Here is a 19,037-nt window from a genome sequence, read left to right as displayed (position 1 = left end):
GCAGATGTTTTACTCAGCCGATGCCCTTGCAGCTGCAACCCAACACTGGGAAACAACCATACACTCTTGCATTCATACACATACACTACGGCCAATTTAGCTTATTCAATTCACCTGTACCGCATGTCTTTGGACTATGGGGGAAACCGGAGCACCCTGGAGTCGGGGCTTGAACCAGCGACCTTCTTGTTGTGAGGCGATTGTGCTACCCACTGCACCACCGTGACATCCTGAAATAACAAATTATAACATAATATAAAACAGTCCTCTATAAATCTGAAATGTTGTTCAAAACGGTCTTAAAAAGGTCTTAAAAAGTCTTAAATTTGACTTTGTGAAACCTGCAGAAACCCTGTGTGTGGAACCCAGCATTTTTACAGTGTTCCATACTATATTTTGTTCCTACTATGGATGTAAATGGCTGCCCTTTTCCCAACATTCCTAATAGTCTGTTTTGTGTTCAACAGAAGAAAGAAATTCATAAATGTTTAGAACCACTTGAGTGCGAGGAAATGATGATGAAATGTTAATTTTTGTGTGTACTGTATCCCTTTAATTATATTTCTTTTGCTTTAGTCAATATAAGGAAACTTCTAGGTCTAATTATAGTTAGGAATGATTGACCTATTGTATATTATATTTTAAGATATATCCTCACTATCAGTAAAACAAAAAACATTTTCTGTCTCATCACATTCAGTTTGGAGAAAAATGTTGAGTATTTCACTCTTAGCCATTTGCCATTTCGATAATAAGAAAAATGTCATACATTAAAGGTTTTACTACAATCTTACATTTCTTTCAGTGTTTGACTGATCATGCATTACTCTGGAATAAAGTGTGCTGCTTCTGTGATCTGTAAACCCAGCCTTCTTTAACTTGATTGGTCGTCTCAGTCATTGTGACATTGAGCACTATTAAACCACTGAGGCAGACCGGCTTTAAAATTCAACTTATTAATCTTTTTGTCTTACTAGATCACTGTGTAATGAAGTGCGGCAGAGCAGTGCAAGAACTTCAGATATTGTGGAGGTCATTCAGGCCATTTCTGATTATACAGGGGTCTTTTCTCGCTGGTTGAACCACACATTTATAGTCTGCATTGTCGTCTTTAAAAGACTTAGAGGGGCAAAGGAAGAAATATTACAATGAAATTACAACCCTGACCACAGGCTCTCCAGAATGACAGCAAATATGGAAAGAAATGTACTTTATGTGACATTAGGAAATGGAAAGCACTTCCATTCTCCTAATTCTGTTACACTATGATATGATCCAGTGTCTCATATCCACCTCAGCAGGGCTTTACTGTTCAATAAAACACATGACAGGCTGATTCTAGCCAACTGGAAACCTGATCTACAGCATTCCACATTGATTTCTCTCTTTCTTTCTCTTTCTTTCTTTCTTTCTTTCTTTCTTTCTTTCTTTCTTTCTTTCTTTCTTTCTTTCTTTCTGCTGTCATTCTCGATGTTGTAATAGCAGAAAGGGGAGTTATAAATCCAGTATTTAACTGACTTGCAGGAACTCTGTCATATAGCTGAATACCTGAATGCTGACTGGCTTACTGTGCCAACCTAATAGGTCAGAGTCTGAATTTTGCTGAAGTCAAATGGACTTTAAAGTGCCCCTATTATGCTTTTATACAGTAAAACTGTTCATGCCCCTTAGAGAAAAAACATTTGAGCTTCACACGGAAACCAAAGGAACGATGAAAGAGCTGACCATTGGAAATGTTTACTCAAGTCATGCTTGTGATTAAGGTTGGAGTTGATCAACTAGTTGTTCTATTGTTTCATCAGTACATGCAGGCTCAAACTGATATTGTAAACTCAACACAATAGCTGGGTGGCACGGTGGCTCAATGGTTAGCACTGTCACCTCACAGCAAGAAAGTTGCTGGTTCCAGTCCCGACTGGGTCAGTTGGCATTTCTGTGTGGAATTTGCATGTTCTCCCCGTGTTCACATGGGTTTCCTCTCAGGTGCTCCGGTTTTCCCCACAGTCCAAAGACATGTACAAGGTGAATAGAATAAGCAAAATTGGCCAAAGTATATAAGTGTGAATGTGAGATGTGAGAGTGTATGGGTGTTTCCCAGTACTGGTTTGGGGCTGGAAGGGCATTCGCTGTGTAAAACATATGCTGGAATAGTTGGCAGTTCATTCCGCTGTGGCGACCCCTGATAAATAAGGGACAAAGGAAAATGAATGAATGAATGAACACAATAGTTGCTGAATTCAATGTTTAGGACTGCTGAGGAAAGATAGCCTGTCAGATATGGTAATAGGTGTTTCATTTCAGGAAGTTCAGGAGGCATCTGACCAATCAGAACTGAGCAGGCTTTTGGAAAATAGGAGCTTAGAAACAATAAATCTTCAAATGAATCAAACTAATGGTTTGAAAACCTTTGAGAAATTGAGTGATTTTAAATGATTATTATGAGAAATCAAAGTGTATGTAAACCTGCTGGAGACTTCTGAAACAATATAACATTGTAAATGATAGATCATAACCCAACATAAAGACTAATAATGTTGCTTATTTTTTGAAGATTTGTAAGTTTAGTTTTTTCTCTCTTTACATCAATTTTGGTGTCATTTTTTAGGTCGTATATGTCTTTTTTGTCACCATTTTCCTTTGTTTCATGCTTTATTTGACATTTTGCACAGGTTATGGATTACATGATGGGTTGGTCTGTCTATCTGTTCTTTGTTTTTCTATGTCTGCACTAAATTATAATAAAAAAATTCAAATAGATATAATAGATAGATCAGCCGAAACTGAAAACTCTGTCATTATTTACTCACCCTTAACTTAGTCCAAACCTGTTTGACTTTATTTCTTCTGTTGAACACAAAAGAAGATATTTTGAAGGATGCTGGAAACCTGTAACTATTGACTTAGTATTTGTTTTCCTACTACGGAATTAGATGGTTACATGTTTTTAGCTTTCTTCAAAATATCCTCTTTTTTGTTCAACAGAATAAAGAAACTCATAAAGGTTTGGAACACTTGAGGATGAGTGAGTACATTTTCATTTATGGGTGAACTATCCCTTTAAAAAGCATTTAAAGGGGTGTTCCAGAATGTAATTTTAAGGCTTGGTTGTGTTTATAAGATGCAAAGCAATGTGTGTTCATGTTTCACTTGAAGAAAATCTCTGCAACATAATTAATATTGAACTGTAAGCACTTCTCTCTTTGTGTCGTGTCATTTGGTAGCCCAAATACAGAAACAGAAGAAGCTCTTTGTAAATAGCAGCCTTTGGGTGGAATTTTAGCTCTCTCTCTGCTGTTACAGCGCCTCTGGCCACGCACCTTAGCTGTGCAGTGTGTGTGCACGGTAAAACTACGTTTGTGATCTCACAGGCCCGGAAGTAATTTTTTGTAGTCCCCAAAATTCGTTCATTGTAGGCTTTGCTAAGCTAACCCTGTAACCAAGGTCTCCCTTTGCATTGAACTTTGAGCATCTTACATTCAGGGATGCTGTTTATATTCACACAGCTACATTACACATCAACTAAAGTTTAAAATATGATATTGTAGTGGACCACCCCTTTAAGGGTACTTTAAAGAGCACCTATGATGAAAAACATCTTTTGTAAGCTGTTTGGACAGAAGTGTCTGTATGAATAGTGTCATATTGGAGTGAAATAAACCCAATAAGTGTCTTTTTTTAAATTTCCTGATGTTAAAATAGGACCTGGGCGATGCGGTGGCACAGTGGGTAGCACGATCGCCTCACAGCAAGAAGGTTGCTGGTTCGAGCCTTGGCTGGGTCAGTTGGCAATTCTGTGTGGAGGTTGCATGTTCTCCCCGTGTTTGCGTGGTGCTCCGCTTTCCCCCACAAGTCCAAAATCATGTGCTAAAGGTGAATTGGGTTAGCTTAAAATTGGCCGTATCGTATGTGTGTGAATGAATGTGTATGGGTGTTTTCTCAGTGATGGATTGCGGCTGGAAGTGCATCTGCTGCGTAAAACATATGCTGGATAAGTTGGCGGTTCATTCCGCTGTGGCGACCCCTGATTAATAAAGGGACTAAGCCGAAAAGAAAATGAATACATGAATAATAAAATAGGACTCAGGATTTTAAGGCCCACTGCAACATGATGTTGGAGTGCAGGTTTCCCTGCCCACTGAATTTATTGACAGGCGCCATGTTTGTATAATAACATGTATGCACATGTCCACAGAATTGTTTTTTTTTTGCAAATAAACTGGGGTTAAATTATTTCTCACTACTCTCTGTGATTTTTATAAGTTTTTAAGTTTAAAATTTTTTTTAAAACAGAGCATGTTTGTAATAAAGACATTAAAATCTCTTTGTAATTCTTAACCGCTGTACGGCCGCATGGTGTCAGTAAACGCTAATGTGTGTGTTTGTGTGTGTGTGTGCGTGTGTGTACTGCAATGACATTTGTGTGTGATTCATCATTTCAGAAAGGCTTGAATAAACTCCACCACAAACACATGAAATATACTTACTTGGTATTTTTGACCAATGAGCTGTATTTTGAGTCTATCTCTATCACTGACTGCTGTTTATCTGAGGTAATGCATGATGAGAAGCAGACATGCATGTGGGCGGGGAGAAGCAGCTCATTTTTATTTAAAGGCACAGGATACAAATACTGCTACAGTATACTCAGACACCAAAATGGGCAGAATCTGGAGGCTATAATAAATAATCTGATGGGTATATTGAGCTAATTTCCAGGTAGCTCCATGAAACTGTCAGCTGAAACTTTACAAACACTTTCTGGAGACGCCAAAGGCTTATCCTACATCTTGTAAAAGGGGTAAAATAGGTGCCCTTTAATGGCAGGTAAACAGCAAAATTACTGGTAGGGGAAGTATGCTTTTACAGAAAGAAATTCTTTTCAGAGAAAGCCATGTTGAGTTTTGCCTAGCAGATGATTGTCTTCAATTGGTTTATGTGGAGCTAAGTAATGGGCCAAGCTTGTGAGCTGCAATGTTTGCCAGTCGTCACCATGGACACTGATGCATTGCCTGCCAATCCTGTCTGTTTGTGAGATGTTTTCTTCAGCCTAATTGTTCATGTTTTCTTGAAGAAGACAAAAAAAGATTGCATGGTTAAGGTTCAAGGTTTGATTTTGTCTGCTTGCATCGGTGTGCCCCGAGGTCTGAATTTTGCAAGCAAAAAAAGAGCTTTTCTGTCTCATTGAAAACGCACCCTTTTATTTGAGGAAAGAATGACTTTCTGTGTCACTTGTCAAATTTGAGGCACATTCGCTGACAGGCTCTCTATTGCTTGATTTTTCTTTCAGAGACTGATTTTTTTTTTTACACAGCAAGGATGTGGAGCAATTTTATAGACCTCATCAAGTCAGGGTGATTCATTCTGCCAATCACCTGACATCCAGTGCGCGCTCCTATTACTCCTGCTACCCTTGAGACGGACTGAAATATCATGGCACTTCCTGTCAGAAGAAACAAATTAAGTCCAGTGAAAGTCACGTAAATATGTTTTGAACGCATGAAGCTTCATATCTTCCAAAAGCCACTCTGGAAAACCGTCGAAAAGCATTTCCTCTGGCACTCACGTCCATCTCACCGGATAAACAGTGCAGTCTTAGGGTCGTAAATCCGGACATTTGAAGTAACGAAAGTAAGAGACAGTGATCCCTCCTGTGAAAACATGCTCTCTGACATCCGTGTAATCTCAAGTGTAACCTTGGTGCGTCTCACTAGACATCTGCAGCAGCCTGTGGAGGACAGAACATGACATGCTGGAGCCCTCGATAGTGCACTGGCAGGCTGCCCAGTACTGTCTTTTTCAGCCGCTTGCAGTCACATTAGGCAGACTCCAGGTCTTTTCCGAAGCTGCAGAGTGCCATCGAGGTTAACTATCGAATTTCCAAGTGGCTCCATGAAACTGTTTGCCTCAACGTGCTTATAGATGAGCTGTGTGATATCGGGAAGAAAAAATGCAATATGTATTTTTTCTGTTGTGAAATGAAGTATGCCGGCATGGTGGTTAGCACTGTCGCCTCACAGCAAGAAAGTTGCTGGTTCAAGTTCCAGTTGGAACAGTTGGCATTTCTGTGTGGAGTTTGCATGTTCTCCCCATGTTCGCGTGGGTTTCCTCCGGGTACTCTGGTTTCCCTCACAGTCCAAAGACATGCGCTATAGGTGAATTGGATGAAGTAAAATTTGCCATAGTGTATGAGTGTGAATGCAAGAGTGTATGGGTGTTTCCCAGTACTGAGTAGCAGCTGGAAGGACATGGGAACAACCCATGGGAAACATCCATACACACTCATTCACACTCAGACAATTACGGACAATTTTAGCCTACCCAATTCACCTGTACTGCATGTCTTTGGACTGTGGGGGAATCTGAGCAGCACCCAGAGGAAACCCACGCAAACGCAGGGAGAACATGCAAACTCCAACTTACCCAGCCGAGACTCGAACCAGCGACCTTCTTGCTGTGAGGCGACAGCACTAGCTACTGCACCACTGCGTCACCTCATCTTGTTTATATTCTTATAACATTTTTTTTAAACTGTTGTACAAACACACACAACAACACAGTTATCACTATTTAAATATTATGTACAGCCCTAGTCCACATTATTTTACACATTTCTTTTATATCTGCTTAGAATTCAGTTACATAAGAATACAGTACAATATAAATAAATTATTTCTGCCCAAAACGCTTTGTTTTAGTTTCTGTTTCTGTTTCTGTTTAAACAGGACTACCTTTCTAAAAAACTAAACTCTGAGATGGAGTGTGGATCCATGTGCAGTATACTATGGGTCGTCTTACAGGCACAAGGTCATCAACAGAAGCATGAGGGTGATTCAATAATTGTAGTCAGAGTACAGGCAAAGGTCATAACAATCACGGCAAGGAAACTAAACATAAACAAGGCTAGAAACCAAACATGAGAACCAAGACATACGAAACACGCAATGTAACAGTTCTTAGCTAAAAACCAAGACTAAGCAATTTATATGTGTGTGTGGGATTCATAAATAATCCAGGAATCAATCCATGATGTGACACCAGTAGTGTGTGCTATCAGTATGAGATCAGGAACCGGTGTGTGCACAGTGCATGCTGGGAATAGTAGTTCGGTAATACTAATCTGCAGTCCCCAGATCACTGGTGATTGTTACACTCAGCAGGGCCAGTTTTTTTGTAACTGGTTCTAAATTTGACATTTTATTTTATTTTAATGTCATGTGTATTTATATAGAGCATGTACTGTGTATGGCCATACACCCAAAATGCTTCACAGTCTCCCCTGCAGGCACAGGATATCAACATGATGTCATATTGATGTTATACCCCAACGTATCCCAACATCGTGGGGACGTTAGGTTTTGTTTGGAAATGAAAATCAGGTTGACGTCAGAACCCAACGTCAGGCTGACGTCAATGTTCAATGCCAACATAAAATCAACCTAAAATCAATCTAAAGTCTAATCATGTTACCCCTTGACCTTGTGTGGATGTTACCACTATGACATCTATCAGACGTTGGATTTTGGTCACTTTCCAACACAACCTAAAATCAACCAAATATCAACATACTTTGACGTCAAAATAACATTGTCCTTAGATGCAGGACATTGAATTTTGGCCACCTGATGTCACGACCTGAATCCAACCTAATATTAAGTGACAAAATAATTGCAGGACTATAAATGTATGTGTTTTCCTCTAAACTCCCTTCACAGAGAAAAATGGTTAGTGGTTGTAAACAGCTTTTATGGGCTGAATTTAAACAAACAAATTAAGTTGAGCATTGTTTAATTTAATATCTTTAAATTCAGCCCATATAAATTGTTTGCAACCACTTATTACCTTAGAAAATGGGTTTTAGGGTTTGACATGGACTGAATTTATGCATAAACCATACTAAATGAAAGAAAAGCATTTTAAAACAATAATCATTATGATGCAAGTTTTAGTAATCCTGGTGGAAATTATTTGAGGGCTCATACTATGCTTTCTTTTTGAATCTCAGGTATGTCCATGCCTTATATCTGGGTGTGCAAAGCCGCTGGCGTGGGGAGCACGAGCACAAACACTACTACTGGCGTACAATGTTTGAGAACGCTGATATCAGCATGCTGAGGCTGCTGGAGACCTTCCTGAAGAGCGCACCTCAGCTCGTCCTGCAGCTCAGCATTATGGTCCAGACCGGCCAGATCCTCCCTTTACAGGGTAAGTGATGACAGCTATGATTAAAACCCACTCTCTACAAGTATGCTAGAAATAGTTGGCCCTGTGTTATATTCACTGTATTCATATTTCATGTCTTGAGTATGCTGTAAAAATGGAATTATCGGTCGCCTGTAGCATGGCTGTTTTTCATTTATTTTGAGTTGCATTAGGTATGAAGGACTAGGAGTGCCAGTTAGAAATAAAATGAAGAATCAAATTATAAATTTAATAATTGAAGCATAAAAATGGATATAACTACTAAACAATTTTAATGAACAAATAATGGACTAATAAATAGACATATTTAAATGTGTTTATTTCAATTGTGTTTTTAAATGTCATTTAATAAAGCAATTTTAAATCACTTTTAAATGTATAAATAAATAGAGAATTTTATAAATGTTTATTTAATTCATGTTTTAAAACTCTGATTAATCAAACAATAAAAACGTATATTTGTAGATAATTTTAAATGCATTTAAATGCACAATTTAAATGTTAGATTAAATGATTGGATTCAACTTTATTGTCATTACACATGTACATGTTCAAGTACAAGGCAATGTAATGTAATGCAGTTTAGGTCTAACCAGGAGTGAAATAGCAGCAAGTGCAGGATATAGGAATAAGTTATAAAGTGCAATTATAGAAAAACTATGATGATATTTACAGATGGATGTACTATGTACACTATATACAGGTTGTATTAGCTTTGAACAGAGATTAACAATAGAAGAATGTATGTACAGGTTGCTATTAATAATCAGAAATAAGCAGATTTGACAAATGCTTTTCTGTCTCTAATTGCCACTTGCTTTTCTTTTTCTTTTGCTACATACTTTTCTTGAGTTGAAAATAAATCAATTTAAAAAATGCTGTTGGACAGTTCACACGTGGAAGAAATATGAAGATGTTTGGAGACGGTTTGTGGATAATTTATTAGCTTTTGATGATTTCTGTTAAAAACATTTTCAAAAATGTAAAAATCCATACATTCTGTATGGATTATCACTGTCTGTATAGAAAAGTTTTACAGTTGAGGGGTGACGTTACTGCGGTCAGGTCAGCGAAGTTAAAAGCACCCAGTCATTCTAGACAACGTTATTATTATTATTAAGTTTTTGGTCGCTCATAAACTGCAGTATAGTACCAAGCAACTGATCTGAACACAAATACCACTACCGCGAATGCCGTTTGTCATTATATATCACAGCCGTCCTGTATATATATCACACTGTCTGATCATGAAATATTAAATAATAACAAAACAAATAACAAAGGAAGGCATCAAAATTAAATGCTTAATTTATTAAACTGATAATTTGATTCTTTATTTCATTTCTAACGGGCACTCCTGGCCCTCCATATATATGAGCGTCTCCGAATAACTTTAACTGACATTTTCTGTAGTTTACCAAGATACGGTCAAGTAAATAATGGCACAAAAAATGCTAATGTAGCTGCGAGTAGCTTCACGCTTTTTAATATCTTAAGGTAGAGTTTTCTCTATAAACAAAGCATTAATTATGAATTTTTGTTTCTTATTAATAGTTATCAAGGTAGTAGTTAGTTTATGTATTATGAAGCGATTAGAGATGTTGAATTAGATGGTGCAGAATATGTACTTTATAAGTACAAATAAACAACTAATATCTTAATAATAAGCAGGTAAATAGCCACTAGTTAATAATAAGAATTGGTACTTAAAATAAAGTGCTATTCATGTATTTTTTGTTATTTATTATATATATATATATATATATATATACTTATATTGTCACATATTAAACTGCAAAGTAAAACATTTAACATTAAAAGCCCCACAAAGCAAATCAAAAACTTAAATACACATAAAACACCAATGAAGCACAATCTAGTTGTCACGGTCACCAGCGATCCAGCATGTGCAGATTGCTGGTATATACACAGATTGCTAACACACTACTAATCCGCCATTTCAAAAACTACAAGATCCTTATCAGAGCCACTATACTCAAACATGCCTTTGCACGAACCCTATTGGACATTAGAGCACTCTATGACCTAGCAATAAGGACTATAAAGACAGCACACAAAACACACACATTGTGGAGGAGTCTTCTGTAATGTGAACAGGTTCTGACAACAGGTGTGCTGATCCAAACGCAGGTTTATTGAGAATGGTCAGGCAAGCAACGGTCACAATCCAAAGGAAACAGATGTATGAAGTCAAATCCAGAGTCGTAGTCGAAAACACAGGCTATGGGTCTGTACAGGCAGGAAGCAGACAACATAAACAAACAAACAAGGTGAGGGTCAAAAACGTAGCAAGGCAAGGAAAACGTGTCGTAATGTCACAAAACTGTAAAATAAGACTCAGCAACTACTGTGTGTCTGTGTGCTGTATAAATAGTCCAGAAATCAGTCCATGAGCAGCTTTAGCTGTGAGTGTAATCAAATAAGATCAGGAACCGGTGTATGTGTGTGCAGTGCATGACTGGATCTTGTAGTCCATATAGTGCTGTAATGTCCAATGGGGTTCATGCAAAGGCATGTTTGAGTGTAGTGGCTCTGATAGACCACCACGAAATCATAAGACATAGCTCACTCAATGATGTTAGATGTGCCAATTGAATAAAGTCCTCCACATACTCCATGATAGACTGTGCTTCCTGCCGGAGACGCATAATTCTGATACCCGCTGGATCCATATCAGGCTACTTGTGACAAAAGACTCAGCCTGATATGGATCCAGCGGGTATCAGAATTATGTGTTTGTTTGTTTATGTTGTCTGCTGCCAGCCTGTACTGCCCCTTCGCCTGTGTTTTTGACTATGACTCTGGATTTGCCTTCATACATCTATTTACTCCTGATTGTGACCGTTGCTTGCCTGACCATTCTCAATAAACCTGCGTTTGGATCCGCACTCCTGTTTTCAGCGCCCCGTTCACATTACACTAGGTAACCAAAGTGTATCTAATTTATCTAATTTGGTAAATTATTATTGCCTAAAAGCGCCAATTTAGACAGGAAGGGAAAATAACAACTGAGGATTGTTGTCTTTACATGCTGCTTATGTTCAAAACCGTCCAAAATAAGTCAAACACAATAATAAACTAAACAAAAATGATAAACAATTTTTTTTCTATTTTAAAATATGTTATTTACCCCAAACTTTTGAACAACGAGGAATCAACACACTTTTGTTCTGAAATCTCTCAATAATCTGATGCCACTAATTTTTATAAAAACCAAAAATTAGTTCCTATCCAAAAAGTTCCTGTTCAAAAGTCTGTTCAACACCACCTTTCCAGGAATATTAATGAGAAAATTAATATTTGTTCCCAGAATTTGCTAAATCCAAGCAGACACTGTTGTATCTGGTGATTTCAGCCCTTTTCTGTAGATCAGACGGTCAGTAATGGTGTTGTGGGTGGTCTGTGGGCGTTCAGTCTGAGACTAAGACTTACTACATCCCTCACCCAATCTGTCTCCACCAGGTCACAGAGTACAGTTTGATTCAATGCCTTCCTCACAGTGTGAATCCTTTATTGCAACTCATTTAAATGTAACTCAGTACGAATTGCTTCCGAAATCCATTCTACCATCATTAAGGATCAAAGTGCAATTTCACAGCATGCGGCTCATTTTTCAGTCCAACTGCAAATTAGCTGGTAAATTAGTGAGGATGTGAGGATGACTGTGGCTGAATGTGAAATACAATGGGCTACATCCATATTTCAGGTCACTGTGCATAAGGCTGACCATTTTGTCAAATTAATATTTAAGTAGTTTCTTTAATGATTATACTAGTTAAGACACAATTTCTTTCAGTCGCGTTGAAGGCTATGCTCCAAATATGAACCGAACAATCATAGAGAAATAACATTTGATATATAAAAATTGCCGTAATCAAATGATCATTTAAAATATGACCTCATTAGTCGTTCACATCAGTGTTATCATAATGGAGACATTGTTAAAAACCATCTTCTATTGTGGTTTCATTGCTCGCGTCTATCTTTGGCTCTGTAAGAAATGAAGAAAAAATCAGGACATATTTACAGTCCCACCTGACAGGTGCCTTTGATTACAGAGATGTGAGAACTGGCTGTTACATTGGTTCAGCTCCATGGGAACAGTTGTAGCCTCTGTCAGATGCTCCCTAAGGAATTTTATCCAAATGTCAAACCGCAAACTGTGACTTTTAAATAACACCCAGAGCTAGTTAACAGCAGCATGGGATTCGGCTTTAAAAGCTGTCATTTCACGTGACGTGCTTCTTTCTTTCTGACTAGCAGTACACAACGCTGCATTTTTTCTATCTCTCTGGATCAACTATGCATCCTGAACGTATATTTTACTCTGTAATGTTTAAGTTGAGGGTGGCACAGTGGCTCAGTGGTTAGCAATGTTGTCTCACAGCAAGAAGGTCGCTGGTTCGAGTTCCGGCAGGGCCAGTTGGCATTTCTGTGTGGAGTTTGCATGTTCTCCCTGTGTTGTCGTGGACTTCCTCCAGTTTACCCCACAGTCTAAAGACATGCGCTATAGGTGAAGTGGATGTACTAAATTGGTCGTAGTGTATGAAAATGTGTGTAAATGAGAGTGCATGGGTGTTTCCCAGTACTGGGTTGCAGCTGGAAAGGCATCAACTGCGTGAAACATATGCCGGAATATTTGGCGGTTCATTCCGCTGTGGCGACCCCTGATGAATAAGGGACTGAGCCAAAGGAAAATGAATGGATGAATGTTTGAGCATTTATTATAGCATAAAGCCCATCCAATAATCTCAAAAAGCTGAACAATTCTGTGCATTTAATTTGGAAGTTTAAATAATAAATGCTTTGTTTAAGTAATATTTTGACACTATCAGTGCTTTAGTTCAAACCTCCTTAAGGACAAATAATTCATCTTCACTTAACTCACTTTACTTCTCACGTAAAACACAATCAATGTTTCTTCTGTAGTTTGATTCATATAAGAGCATTTGTATATTATCATTTTAATATACACATCTACACTACTAGCAAGACATTTAATATTGTTCAAGCGGAAAAGAGTAGACTCCCCAACTCACGCTGGCTGGATAAATGTCTTACATTCAATTGGAAAAGATTAAATACATGATTCGAGGCTCAAAACTGAAGTTCCTAGACAAATGGTCCCCCTTTATTAAGTATTTTGAACTCCCTGACCTTTAGAATAAAAATTTATTTTATTTTTTTTACTATGTTATTTCTATTTTGTACTCTTCGGATGTTATCAAACTCTTCATGTCAAATGATAACATTGACTAAAAATATGAAAATATGTAGGGTTGAAGGTTGAAAATATGAAGGTTTTTGGGATTTAAGAGGATATGACCGTTTTGTTTTTTATTATAATTTATATGTATTATTATTTTTAATAATTAATTAATTTTTTAAATTTTTATTTATTCATTTATTTTTTGTATTAAGATGCACCTTATTTGTATATTCCTTCTTTTAGATGTTGCCAAGCCTCTCATGTTAAATGATAACATATGGACTGAACAAATATGGTACACTGTTTTCTCACTGTCAACTCAGAAGCTCTGGAATGATATATATTTTATTTTATTTATTTATTTATTTATTTATTTATTTATTAATTAATTAATTTGTTTGTTTGTTTGTTTGTTTTTCTTGGATGTGGTAGGGTAGGGGTAATGTAATGCTTTAAGTTGTAAATGCAAAAAAACTCTCTCTCTCTCTCTCTCTCTCTCTCTCTATCTATCTATTTATATATATATATAAATAATACACACATATAACATACATTTTCACAAATATAATATTTTTTTCCCAGCTGTTTGTGTTTACAGACAGTGCTTAACTGACCTTTGCATATTACTAAAATAACCTTTATTATTTGACAGTTTAAAAGCCCAATAAAGTTGCATATTCGCAGGAGGGCGCTTATTTTGTTCATATATAGGTGCTCAAAAATAGTATATCATTAGTCACTTTAGAACATACAGATAATACATTTTAATTTATTTATTTATTACGTTTTTGCATTTACAATTTAAAGCAGTATTTTACCCCTCCCCTACCATAACCTACCATATACAATAACATACAGTACCTGCCTACTGTAATCTTATTGAAAATTTTACGTTTAGGTGAGAAAGGGGCTAATTCATTCGATTTCATTTGTGATGCAGGCTATAAAGTCTACACCTTTTTCTGCAAAGGGTCGAGGTGCAGTAACTCATTTACATTTAAAGAGGCACACATAAATTTTGCTCTATTTTATATTTAGTTTTTTTCATTGGTTACCAGTTTACATCATTCTTCAAAATATCTTTTTTTGTGTTTTATCTTCAAAAGAATGAATGAATGAAGGATGACAGAAATTTTTTGTGAATTATCCTTTTAAGAGCTACGGTTTAACAGCCCCACCTTTATTACATTTATTCACACTTCTGAAGGTATCTTTTTCCATAAGGATAAAAAATGATCCTGATTCCATAACAAAGCAAATCCAGCTGTCAGGAGATGAGCGGGGCCCTCATCTGCCTTACAGTCAGCAGGGTAGAGAAAACAGGCTTCAGCACAGGAGTGCTTTCTCTGGGTCTGTCCTGTCCAGCACTTCTCCAGGCTGAAGACTGATACTATGATTAAAGTGCTTCGCTGTGGCTGTCATGAACACTCATAATCATATTCAGGGCGATGCGAGATGACTGGAGAACTAGGTAATGGTCGTGTTTTTGCTGATTAGGAGAGATTTTGCGTTTTGACCGTTCCTGACTAAATGGGTAAGCTGATGAATGGCCAGACAGGAACCTGATTAAATATTCATGAGAGCTGCTAGAGAGCATATACAGCAGTCAAACTGATTTTTTCCTTGGTGAGGTTTACTGTCATTTCTTTATAATGCTGTAGCTACACGTTGAAAATGTTATACACTGGTAGAGGTTTTGATTTGAAATTATTTTATTCATTTTAAGCATTTTATATCTCAGGAAACAACTCTGATATTTTATCTGATATATTTGATAGTCATGTTAAAAATATGTGTAAGAAGGTCAAGCCAAGTCTAAGCTGTTTTCATTTTGATAGAAGATTTTTAACATCAAACTGCAAAATTATACATGCACACAATGATATTCTCTCACTTGTCATATTGCATTACATCATGGTCACAGGCCTCTTTAACCGCATTGAAGCCTATTGACTCGATATATAAACAAGCAGTTCAAATCATGGACTTAAAGCCTATGCGATGGCATCATTGTGAGGTTTTATGTAAACATAACCTTTTTAGTTTCGACAGTTTTGAGATTTAATTTAATGATCTTAAATTGTTTAAACAATCATGTTCCAATGGTGTTTTCTGATCTAATCAGTAGGCATCAAACCTCTCACAGAGTCACACGAGCAACTGCTAATGGTGACTGTCTTGTTCCAAAGTGTAAGACCTTTAGTCAATCTTTTTTCTCTGTTAAGGGAACCAAATTGGGAAATGATTTACCTGTTGGCCTAAAATTAGAAAGTATATAAATGTTTTTAGTAGTGTACATAAAAACATGTGAACAGCGGTGTTTACACAAATACTTTACTATTAGTTTGTTTGATCATGCTGCCTTTGCTTTTGCCTTATTTTATGTAAAGAATTATGTTTATGTGTTTATAATATGTTTTAATGTTTAATAGTGTATATGTATCTTTTTTATTTTCGTTTTATGTCAAGCCTCCGGTGGGCAGTATATATAGTGTATATATACTATAAAATTACTCTGGAAAATGCTAACATAAATGCGACAGTTTTGACATAAATATATAAAGCTATAAAACACCAAGATGCCTCTAGTTTTTATTAATTTGTTTTTAATTGTCTGCTTTATCATTTTGATTTTAGTAATTACATTATAAATAATGGGCGACGCAGTGGCGCAGTAGGTAGTGCAGTCGGCTCACAGCAAGAAGGATGCTGGTTCGAGCCTCGGCTGGGTCAGTTGGCGTGTCTGTGTGGAGTTTGCATGTTCTCCCTGCGTTTGCGTGGGTTTCCTCCGGGTGCTCCGGCTTCCCCCACAGTCCAAAGACATGTGGTACAGGTGAATTGGGAAGGCTAAATTGTCCGTAGCGTATGAGTGTGAGTGAGTGTGTATGGATGTTTCCCAGAGATGGGTTGCGGCTGGAAGGGCATCCGCTGCGTAAAACGTGCTGGATAAGTTGGCGGTTCATTCCGCTGTGGCAACCCCGGATTAATAAAGGGACTAAGCTGAAAAGAAAATGAATGAATGAGTTATAAATAATTTTTTTGTAATTTTTATTTGTTTTTAATGTCTCAAAAATATTTTTTATAATTTTTTTATTTTGGTTTCACACTGTAAAAAACAATTAGTTAATTTGCATAAAGTGAGTGAATCCATTGTTTTACAATCGACAAGTTAAATTTTCTTAAATAATTGAGTAAACCTATTGTAACTTGCAATGGTTAAGTTGACTTACTTTTTTATAATTATGCACAGCTCATTTAATTAATAATTTGAAGGCAACTGATTTACTCAGATTTTTAAAATAAAGTCAGCTAATCACTTTCTACAGAACACTTAAAAATACTGGGTATGTGTTGGGACAACATGAAGAAACCGAGTTATCAGTTTTTACCAATTTAAGTGGATTGAACATAAAACAATTAAGTTGTGCCCACCAAAAAACTCAAGAATTGTGTTGATTTAGTAGTTTGAACAAAAAGCAAATACCATTTTTGAGTGTATAGTTCTTATCTATTTATTTATCTAATTTTATTTGAAAGATTATTTATAATATGCAACACCTTATACTCACTTTTAGTTTTGGTTGAATCCAGTGAGAATCTTTGTCTCTCCTCCTGTGCTAATAAACCTAATTACAGTTCCTCGTGTATTAACTCATTTATTCTCTTTTTTCTCTGTCACTCTTGTACTTCATTTGATCCAGGTCTGTCCGCGTCGGCCTCTCTAGTGTCTCTGGGCTGGATGATGGCGTCATATCAGAAGGCGTTACGAGACTCTCGTGACGACAAGCTTCCCATGTCGTATAAGGCAGTGGTGGTGCACATGCTGTGGCATCTGTTCACCGTGGGAGCCCGCGCCATGGCCTTCGCTCTCTTCGTTTCCCTCTTCCAGCTCTATTTCGGCATTTTCATCGTGGCCCACTGGTGCGCCATGACCTTCTGGATCATCCAAGGCGAGACGGACTTCTGCATGTCCAAATGGGAGGAGATCATCTACAACATGATGGTGGGCATTGTGTATATATTCTGCTGGTTCAGCGTTCGTGAGGGTCCCACGCGGTGCCGTCTGCTGCTCTACAGCCTCATAATCCTGGCTGAAAACGTGGCTCTTACTGCCGTGTGGTACATATACCGCAGCCCGCGTACATCTGACTTTTATGCTGTGGTTGTGGTGTGTGTTGTGGCCTGTAGCTACGCTTTGGGCACATTTTTTATGTTCGTCTACTACTGCCTGTTACATCCCGATGGCCCTGTACCCGGGGCCTATCTTGGATGTTGTGGCGTGCAGGTGGGTGCTGTTTCAGATCCTTGCGTCTCGTCACCTACATCCGCTCCTCCTCTGGATGCGGTGAGCAGCCCTCCTCGGACTCTTCAGAGGACTAAAGGAATAGATTCGGTACCAATGGGAGACGTCGGGGAAGTCTTTAAGATGCGGACCCTTAAGGCCTCTCGAAACGCGGCGCCTCGCGTCACCCCAAGGACAGAGGGGCCGGTAATTCGTATCGACCTTCCCAGGAAACAGTACCCAGCCTGGGACGCCCACTTCATTGATCGCAGACTGAGAAAGACCATTTTGGTACTGGAAGGTGCAGCTCCTGTCACACCAAGGATCCAGTACCGCTGTCTAGGCACACCGAAGGAAGTGATGGAATACGAGACGACAGTCTGAAACATTCTCCAAATAAAAATGTAATGCATTTGTGTGAAAAAAAAAGTCCAGGTTTATTTGGCGGAGAGCAAGAGTTTGTCGGATCTCCACATGACTCCTTATTGACTTGTCAACTGTGGAGGAACAGGATGCCCTGGTGTCAAGAAAAGAGCCACCCTGTGGTGACATTAGATATTACTGGTTATTGGGTTAGGACAGGGGTGTTCAAACCTGCTCCCAGAAACCACTGTCCTGGAGAGTGTAGCTCCTACCAGAATAAAAGCAAATCAAGGTTTTCAGGCTTTGTGTGTTTCAGTGATCACATCACAGCTTCTGTCCTATTTTGTTACGTTTTACATCAGTTTAGAGGCAGAGCTCAGTGTGTTATACTAATACTATTCAATAAACAACCCTGTGTAATCCTATGAAAAGGTTAGATGGCAAGTGGGAATGTTTTCGGTGTGGGGAAAATAGAATCTCTTAGTGGGCCCAGAAGCTTGTAGGTGCCACAGAGAAGGCTGTATACCATTCTACCCTCTCAGAATTGGTGCAGGTGACACAGAGCAGGAATGTGTGCATTGGGCACAGAATTTCCAGCAATGCACTGATGGCAATTATGATTTCAATCTAATGTGTATGCTTTGGTACAGTGCAGTGCGCAATAGTGTCCTTTCTCACAAGACATCCCCTAAAGATTACATGCATTGTAGGAAATGTGATCCTATCAAACCAAACAATCATAGACCTTGAGGTAACGTAGTCACATTTTAGAGAAGTGGAGAGTTGGTGGGTGTTCATACACATGAGTATTTACAGTACATGATGAAAGCAATCTGATCAAATGCAATTTCAGCAACCACTGGAGGTTGTTGAAAGTAGTCAAGCTCAAGACATTTTAGGTGCTTTTTGCTTTGGTACTTAAGGTTATCCACTTGAGATTAAATTGACAAAACATTTTTTTAA

The 19,037-nt window shown here is 37.9% G+C and overlaps 1 protein-coding gene across 1 annotated transcript in view; it reads left to right on the top strand.

Moving 5' to 3' along the window:
- xkr7a (XK related 7a) overlaps window positions 1-18,835 on the top strand; it is a 33,441-nt gene extending 14,606 nt beyond the window's left edge. The window contains exons 2-3 of the mRNA XM_056449439.1: window positions 8,003-8,202; window positions 17,131-18,835. Coding sequence (XP_056305414.1) covers window positions 8,003-8,202; window positions 17,131-18,095 — 1,165 coding nt within the window. The 3' untranslated portion in view covers window positions 18,096-18,835. The remainder of the gene's footprint in view (window positions 1-8,002; window positions 8,203-17,130) is intronic.
- Window positions 18,836-19,037: the final 202 nt, after the last annotated feature.

This window comes from Danio aesculapii, chromosome 23 (assembly GCF_903798145.1).
Source record: "Danio aesculapii chromosome 23, fDanAes4.1, whole genome shotgun sequence".
In the NCBI taxonomy this organism is placed as follows: domain Eukaryota; kingdom Metazoa; phylum Chordata; class Actinopteri; order Cypriniformes; family Danionidae; genus Danio; species Danio aesculapii.
Note: the sequence above shows the minus strand (reverse complement) of the source record. Positions and strands in the feature narration are given on the sequence as shown.